This window comes from Hibiscus syriacus, unplaced genomic scaffold (genome assembly GCF_006381635.1).
Source record: "Hibiscus syriacus cultivar Baekdansim isolate YM2019G1 unplaced genomic scaffold, ASM638163v2 tig00111027_pilon, whole genome shotgun sequence".
NCBI classification, from domain to species: Eukaryota; Viridiplantae; Streptophyta; class Magnoliopsida; order Malvales; family Malvaceae; genus Hibiscus; species Hibiscus syriacus.
Genome location: NW_024062960.1, coordinates 2,125,076 through 2,134,266, shown reverse-complemented (window position 1 = coordinate 2,134,266; position 9,191 = coordinate 2,125,076). Strand labels below are relative to the sequence as shown.

The 9,191-nt window shown below is 36.0% G+C and overlaps 1 protein-coding gene across 1 annotated transcript; it reads right to left on the bottom strand.

The window, feature by feature from the left end:
• Positions 1 to 6,887: 6,887 nt before the first annotated feature.
• LOC120150921 (probable terpene synthase 12) lies at positions 6,888 to 8,985 on the bottom strand. The gene is made up of 4 exons (XM_039163512.1): positions 8,746 to 8,985; positions 8,400 to 8,667; positions 7,892 to 8,270; positions 6,888 to 7,814 (listed from the first exon to the last, which is right to left on the bottom strand). The coding sequence occupies exons 1-4, from the start codon at positions 8,983 to 8,985 to the stop codon at positions 6,911 to 6,913; spliced, it is 1,791 nt and encodes a 596-aa protein (XP_039019443.1). The 3' UTR covers positions 6,888 to 6,910.
• Positions 8,986 to 9,191: the final 206 nt, after the last annotated feature.

Here is a 9,191-nt window from a genome sequence, read left to right as displayed (position 1 = left end):
AGTAGATCTAGTGATTGTTGGCCTCGCCACGCTCTGCTACAGTTTTGAAACCTAATTCATAATAACACCATATTACTTTTGGGTAACATAATTAATTTTTGAAATCATAAAATTTATGGGTCATACGAGTGAATACTGGCACACGTGGTTTAACTGATCTAGTGGAGCTGGGTCGAGCTGTCGAATGATCAAGAGAGTCTCTTATACCTTCAAACAATAATAATTTATCAGTCTCAAGTCTTATTTAATTATTCAAAGCTAAAACTCTTAAGTATATATGCATTTTCTGGGTTTGACTATCAATTTGGAGGCTTTCCAGTTTGAATTTGACCTAACAAATTGCGGAATCGAAATCAGGACGTCGAAAAACATAAAATATGACTTTTCAAAAATTCGAATTCTTGGTCAAAGTCAACAGGTTTGACTAACGATTTGGAGGCCTTCGGGTTCGAATTTGTCGAAATGGACTTCGGAAATTGATTCAGGACGTCGAAAAATGTCAAAATAGGTATACCCGAAAACAGTCAACGGTCGTTTACTAGCCGATCAATGCCGGTCAAAGTTCTGGTCAATGGTGCTCACAATCAACATTCAACTTTTACAAAAATAGCACCCTAACAGATATTAATTACGAAACTAACACCCTTTTAAAAATATTTACGAAACGAACACCATTTTTAAAAATATTTATGAAAATAGCACCCGAGTCGAGTCGGGTTAATGAGTCAGGTTGGGTCAACCCAGTTCGGATCGGTTCAGATCGGTTCAGACCAGTCAAGCCGATCAAACAATGCCAAATCTTCATTTCGCAGCTCCTCCACGTGCAGGGGCGGCGCGTGAGGCGTGCAAGGGCGGCGCGTGAGTCACTTACCAAGCTCAGTTCAAAATTTTGAACGGTAGAGAGCTCGATTTCAACTCAGCCAAAACTTTGACCGCTTCACCTCCTCACGTGCCACCGCCTACGGAGACAAGGAGGACACTGTCGGACTCAGAACGACACAAGGAACACGATGGTGCGGGAGGTGTCGAAAACGTATCAACGATCGGAGATGAATTTAAGATTTTCTCGGTGGTGGTGTTAAAAAAATGTCGAGACTTTGACTCAAAATTCACGGTGTTTGGCAGCGTTTCGGTATAATTAGTTTATTGGGTTTTGTTTATGGGTCAAAGATGAACACAATGGTGGTTTCAATTTGACGAATTTGACGATCGGAGGTAGGACGAAGTCGAAATCGGGCTTGAAAGTAGGGTTGCGGGAGGATGGAAAGTTTAAGAAAAATGTTTTTGTGTTTTCTGATTTCAATCAGAAAACACGTTTATAACCAAACCTGCCGACACATCTTGGAGGAATTCAGGGCTTGGTCCCTAAATTTCCTTCAACTTCTAAAATGGCCTACAAGTTTTCAAAGCTTTTAATTTAATCCCCAATTTCACCAAATTAAACCAATATAAATATTATTTTTTCTCATTTTTACAGGTTGTTACATAGACATCCAAAATATTTCCATTTGAACTGAATAATATCTGTTACTACCTGAGATATCAATGGGACCTCACCTCAGCCTAAAAATCTGTAGATATATAAACCAATAAGGAAATATATGTTTATCTATATCTGCACGTTATTCAACATCATCTGGTAGTTCTCTATTACTAAGCTTTCCGAAGCTCACTCTATTACTCACCATTGCAGGTTAAAAGAATTGTACCAGTGCAACAATCGACTTCAGTAGGGTAGTTCCTCCGGTGTTGTTTGCAGAGTATGTTACATGTGATTAGGGGGCATATAATTGTATTTTATTTTATATATGAGTCTGAAAATCTGTTTTATTTCTACATACTGATGAATCATTTTATGAGTTACATGTTTTAACCAAAGTTTTAAATTTCCCGAGATTTTTACAGTGGGTCTCTCCCGTGGCCCTAATGTGACACTCCAGATCAGATCGGGTTACCCGCATCGGTTTGAGGATGTTACATTTAGTGGTATCAGAGCTTTGGTTTGAGTCAAAATTTTCAAGATAGACCGGCCAGTCGAATGTCAAAAGATGTTTGATCAGTACATGCCCCTAGACTACAATCGTACCTCTTTAAGCCGGAACTCCAAGGTTGAGTCCCTATCTATAACGAGCAAACCTAAGTTTTTATCCATTAAGACTCTACCTTTGCATAAAAGAATACCAGTAACATTTATCTGAATTCTGTAAAGTCCTCACGAACTATGTGAGAGTTACTCATTTGAGAAATTCCGATCCAACTCCAGAAATGAAATTGGGATATGTTATTGCTCTATAAGTCTATTCTCGTAACCAAGGCTGAATTGATTCCACAAAAATAAATCTGTTCTGATTATTTTATTGGAATGAGGGAGAGTTCTGAAGAAATGTATACTTAACTGGTTAAGGATTAATAGAGTATCAATACTTCTGTAAAAGCTACTGAAAGATATGAAAGAACTGATGGAAGTTCCATTTCTACAATTCTGTGACATGAATGAATTTCGAGGAAAAATTCTTTTAAGGAGGGGAGAATTAACACACCCTGAAGTTGGGGTAAATATTTATAGAGACCAAATTGTATGATTCTAAAAATTTTATGGTAATTTTTGAAATTCCTGAAAGTTCAAGGACCCAAGCTTGAGATTGCCCCTCCCTTTTAGTGATAATAAAAAAACTTTTAGGTGGGATTGAAACCCATGTCCTTATGCAATAATGGAGTCATTGTCTTTGTCACCTAGGCTAGGGTGCTATTCAAGATAAAATTATTAAAATTATTTTATAAACATATGCTTAAAGATGGCTTTGGGTTCAGTTCTTTTGGAGATTCTAAGGAAACCCACGATCGGGGATGTTTTGAGCGAGTTAATGATCTTCACGACTCCTTTATGGGTCGCTGTATGGTTTGAAGGATTCAACTCCACCTCCTTCAGATGATGGGATTCAAAAGGATTCTTTTGTTTTGCCACCTACCCTTGATTCCAATCCTTGGTTTGTGATTTAACCACTTGATTTTCACTTTTCGAATTGTTTTAGCTAGATAACAATCGGTGTAGAATTTGGATAGCTAATAACTTTTTTTAATTGGGGACAGTTCAACACATAATTTAAAGGGGAAATATCGCAGGAAAGAAGAAAAGGAATAAGAAATTCAAGCACGTGGAATTGGAAAATTGTGATGGAAGTGAAAAAGGGATAATTACAAGGTAAGTCATCCAAGTTTGGTATAAGATTAACCTTGTCTTTTAGTTTTCAAATTATTATGATCATGGCTTAACTGGTTTTAATAAAATTATTTTGGTCACTAACCTTGGTAGCTAATTATTAAATTGATCCCATAAAGTCTTAATTTTATCAATTTGGCCCCCTTATATGAAAAAGGATTTCTAATAAGTTATTTTTATGGTGAGGGAAATTTATTTGGATTTAAATTCAAAATTGAGATGGTTTGGAAACGTGAGAGAAAGATTGGAAGCTCGAAAGTCAAAATTTTTGAAAAGTCATATTTTATGTTTTTCGACGTCCTGAGTCTGAATCGGAAGTCCGTTTTGCCAAATTCGCACCCAGTAAGCTGTTTTCCAGTGATTTACCTTTGGATTCAATATGGTTTCTCATTTAAGTTTCATTTCTGATGTAAATTCGGTTGCTTTTTATCCGATGAATTATTAGAAGTTGAAATTCAAGTTCGAGGGCGATCAAATAGAGTTTAAATGGTAGATCGGTATGGCATGAAAACCGAAGTAATACATTACTACCTCTTTATGCTTTATGGAACATGTTGATAATAGATAAATGCATGAATGTATATGATTGGTCTTTTATGCATGTTTGATTATAGATGGATTCGAACCGAATACAATTTAAGTAATAAATTAGTTAAGACTATTGAATTACAAGTTCTGTGATTGAGCGATAAAAGAATCAATCCTAAATATGTAAATTATAATTTATCTCATTAAAGGTGCTTAGATGATAAATTATAAGAAAATTTCGATTAGGTAAAATTACAAAAATACCCTTATCTTGTAAAAAGACAAGAATTGACCCTGGAAGTGGATAAAAATGCATGAATGTATATGATTGGTCTATTATGCATGTTTGATTATAGATGGATTCGAACCGAATACAGTTTAAGTGATAAATTAGTTAAGACTATTGAATTACAAGTTCTGTGATTGAGCGATAAAAGAATCAATCCTAAATATGTAAATTATAATTTATCTCATTAAAGGTGCTTAGATGATAAATTATAAGAATACTTCGATTAGGTAAAATTAAAAAAATACCCTTATATTGTAAAAAGACAAGAATTGACCCTGGAAGTGGATAAAAAGTTTATAACGACATATTGATCTGATGAAACTACTGGTGCGTATGGAAAATACTAGTTTTGCTTAGGAAATCTGGATAACCGATTTCTAAACCCAAGATGGCTTGTACAAGATACTAGAAGTTGATAATGAATAATTTAAAGTTTAGAGATTATCCGGGAAAGCGATTAACTCTAGAATCTCTAAATTATAATTATATTTGTTAAGAGTTTTAATACCGAAATTATATGGTTAAAAAATTACGAGATTACCCTTGAGAGGGAAAAATAGTCAATAATTCATGCCTAAATTGATGAATTACTAGTTTTATCGTTAAGTTCACACGTTTATATAGAAAATTCCTTATAATCCATAAATCTCCGAGTTATGAGTAAATATCTAAGGAATAATTTATCGAGGATGCTCTTTTGACATAATTGTTGGAAATGACTGCAGTAAATGATAAATTTGAATTAAATAATAAGATCGGATAGAAGAAAAGGATTGAAATATCCTAGATTTGTAAAATGACCAAAATACCCCTATAATGAAAATAACTCAAGAATATCACCAAGTCCATGAATGAATAGATATCCTCAAGCTTTGAAATGAATAGAAAAACATTAAGTACCAAAATGACTAAAATGCCCTTATGGCCTAGACTGAGTAAATATATTGGATTAATTAAGAAATCCAAATAAACATGGGTGTTGTACTACCCTTAAAAGTTATGGAACTCAACTTAAGTGAGTTGACCAATGCTAATGCTATGTCAGTACCTGAATAACATAGATACCACTCGAATCCTAGTTCATCTCCTCAAGTCTGGATCGATGATAATTCTGAAAGTACTCAGCTCATCTCAATCTCTAGATCGCATTCGACACTAAGAAGTGGATATTCGTTAGATAATTCAACTACGAATACTAAATTGAACTGAACGGAAGTATAATATGTATCGAAATTCAGAAACGTCTGAATTACTCTGGAAAAATCTGAAGCAACTGGGACAGACTTGACTACTAAGTAATTTAAGTAAGCTCAATGATTGAGAACTAAATAAGTGATTTAGACGAGTCTGTGAATGTTTATGAACTTACATGATGTACTGTCGTTCTGGGTTATGAACTACAAATCAAGCACGTCAGCATTTCATAATATTGTGGAAGAGTGGAAATAAAATAAAGAGATTGGAAGATCTATTCAGCGATGATTCTGAAGATTATCTATGAACACGAATTTATGGTATTAAAGAGTAAATACCCTGGAATGACAATGAATTGACTAGTCGACAAGCATTAGTTCTGGGAACTATTCATCTAAGAGTTGTTCAATAATCCGATCAATCGACATAGATTGTAAAGGTCCTGAATCTTCATTCTTCCTTATCAGCTCAAATCACTTTGGTCATGTATGAAAACACAAGTAACTCAGATGTAAAGGATTCTGAATACCCTTATGATTACTTAGAGCTTTCGAAAAATGTCCGAATAAGATGATCCTGATAAATCATATTCTGAATAAATGATGATTTTGTCAGTTAATGAACTCTTCCAATAGTGATTCTAACTTCCGCCATTCTATCGGTAAACTGAAGATCTGTGTTTCTCCGCCCGATAAGATTATTCAAAATCTCTGAATAATATATGGAAACTCTAGTGTGTTCCCTACTCATATGAATATTTTATCTGATTTCCGATTTGAATTCTGTTATGCATCTTATATGAATTTTGTTTTGATTCTTGACCTGAATTTTGTTATGATATTTGATTTAAATTATGTTTTGTTTTTTATATCTTCGTTTATTGACGGTAAATGTTTTATTTGTGAGTATTGTTGGAGGAAGTATATTTGCAAGTTCCTCGGCTTTGTGCTCAGGGCCTTACTATTGTGCAGGGGTGTATGGTTATGGGGAACCTACACATTATGATGTGTTCGGTTGGAGGGATTACTATGGTTTTTGATAAATAAAAATATGTTTTAAAAAGATCTATATCTTTTCATTGGTTTTGAGGGAACACACTAGATAACCTATTCTGATCTCATGAACCTAGACATCTGAAATATTTCCATCTGAACTGAATATTATCTGTTACTACCTGAGATATCAATGAGACATCAGCTCAGCCTAAAAATCTATAGATATATGAACCAATAAGGAAATATATGTTTATCTGTATCTTCACGTTCTTCAACATCATCTGGTAGTTCTGTATTACTGATTTTTCCGAAGCTCACTATATTACTCACCATTGCAGGTTAAAAGAATTGTACCAGTGCATCTATCAACTTCAGTAAGGGAGTTCTTCTGGTGTTGTTTGCAGAGTATGGTACATGTGATTAGGGGACATGTAATTGTATTTTGTTTTATATTTGAGTCTGAAAATCTGTTTTATTTCTGCATACTAATAAATCATTTTATGAGTTACATGTTTTGACAAAAGTTTTAAATTTTCCAAGATTTTTACAGTGGGTCGCTTCGGTGGCCCTAATGTGACACTCCAGATCGGATCGAGTTATCCGCATCGGTTTGAGGGGTTACATGACCAGCCATCCCCTACCTTCGCCTCTTAGACAAAGATGCACAACTTATGAAACTATTCCTTAGTCGATAGAAATAGGGTCAACAATCAATGATCGAACTCGGTTCTTAGACAGATTATCTGGACATCCATGGGCATCTCCATGTTGGTATATACATTGGGAAATCCGAGCCAGATTAATACCTGTTTCTAATAATTGTTTTGCAAATGGGGAGCCATCAACTCGGCATCTATTCATCTTTCTCCAATAACTGTCGATTAAATCACTTATATGTTGTCGAGCCACATTCTCCGAGCAACCGGTTTCCTTCATATAGCATGTTATCGAGTTCGCATTTTCACCTCTTTCCAACTCATCCTTTGAAGTGCCCAAGTCATTGCAGAGTCGAAATATAGTGGATGGAAAACGAAGGACATCATGGTATTGTTCCAAGCTGTCAAGTGTCTCGCCAGTGATGCTTGAAGTTTGTAAAAAGTAGGCGTGTACTAAAAAGACATGTCCAGACACAGATATCCATGCATTGTCAAGATAGTCTTGGAATGTTGGAACATGTTTACTGTGTTCCCACTTTGCTTCTTTCAGGAATGTTTTGCATAGATCAGTCCACGCTTTTGTTAAGTATGGGATGATGTTTTGTCCGTGATCTCTAAGAGTTTCGTAAGCCATCTCATTAACAGAGTTATACAGGGCAAGAAAGCATAGCTCCATACACTTGGGAAGATTTTTCGCAGTACATACATCCCACCTTTGAACAGTATCGGTAAATAACTCGAGTTCATCCATCGTGCCATAAACATCGTAAATATCATCGATTATAGTTACCATGGAAGCCACTTTGGTTATATTTTTTCGACAATTCCTGAATTTGGGTTCCGGAACCAGTCCGATAGTCGAAAAGAAACATTCCATGATCCTATCCCTTGCGAAATTCAACTTGCTCGCTAGCCCCGTACCTGTCCACCATCTAATCGAACATTCATGAAAGCGATGTTGTCAAAGCTGCAAGTGATAAACAAAATGGTTCATTATGATTTGTCTTACCTAGTCATCTCTTTAAGATCTTCTCGAAGCGTTGATTGCATCATGTTGAAATCCAACTTGGCTAATTCGAGTAGAGTTGGATTTACCGTAGCGCTTCTGCTATAAGTTTCGATGTACCACCGAGCTTCTAGCCTTAGCATTCTACGATGCAAAGGGAGCTCCAACGCGTGGCTCACCTGTTCTAATAAACATATTTCGGAACTACTAACTCCATGTAAATCCCTGAGATGCATTCGTGAAAACTGTAGGGTTCCGTCCATAAGATCTTCTCCTTCAAAGGCAAGATGTGAAGCTTCATGCAAACTCAACATTCCTTTGACATCCTTATGAAGGCATCCCTTGAAGTTTCCCTTATTGTCCTTGAAAGATTTAAAGATATCTGCATTCGGACAATTTATCAACACCAATGCAACTTTGAAAAAAAAGTTCCATTTTCAAATGATTCAACGCTTACCTTGAGAGTATTTCAAAAAAAAAAAAAAAAAAAGCAAGAAAGAAAAACGCTTACCTTGAGAGATCCCGTAGCCATGTTGCCTGAGGAGCCTGAATCTCAGAGCTGCTGCATGCAGATTATCCTCCATCGCGACACCGCCGTCGTCCGAAGACACAAATTTCCGCAAGGCTCTATCGATATCCATCTCAAAGCGATGCCCCAACCCCAGCCGTTGGATGTCATCAATCAATTCAAGCAAGTTCACAGGCTCTGCATCTTCGTCATTAATAGCAAACCTCAGTTCCTGCTCTAACTTCGCTGCTCTCTCTTTGTATATGACATCCTGCGAATTCAGCACCAAATAGTTAATCAAACAAGGAAAGAAAGGGAGATAGATAGTGGGCTGAGGTTAATTACGCACGGCTTGATCATTGTTTAAGGACTGAAGGAAATCGTAGTTCCATATAGTCGGCTGGTAATTTGCCGAACGCCTTCCGTCATTCGGCTGATCCGAACAAGAAACGCGTGCGGTGGACGACGCAGCACAGTAGATATGATTGTCTGATACAACTTGTTGACGACGAAATGTGGTAGGGATCATCATTTGCTTAGGGTTGAAACGGGACAGACAGAGGTTGAGGCCGGTGGGTACTATTGCCATGTTTCACTTTAATATCTATATTTATGCTTGTGTTTAAGACATGTTTTCAGCTGAAACCTTGGTATTAAAATAATAGTTGAAGAGGGATGGAGTTGAAGACAAGTTTCTAGAAGCGTGAATAATATATTTTAAATGTTGGGCGTATTTACCGAAAATGACCTTACTTTTTTTATTTACATGTCAGACATCGTTTGATAAAATTTTAG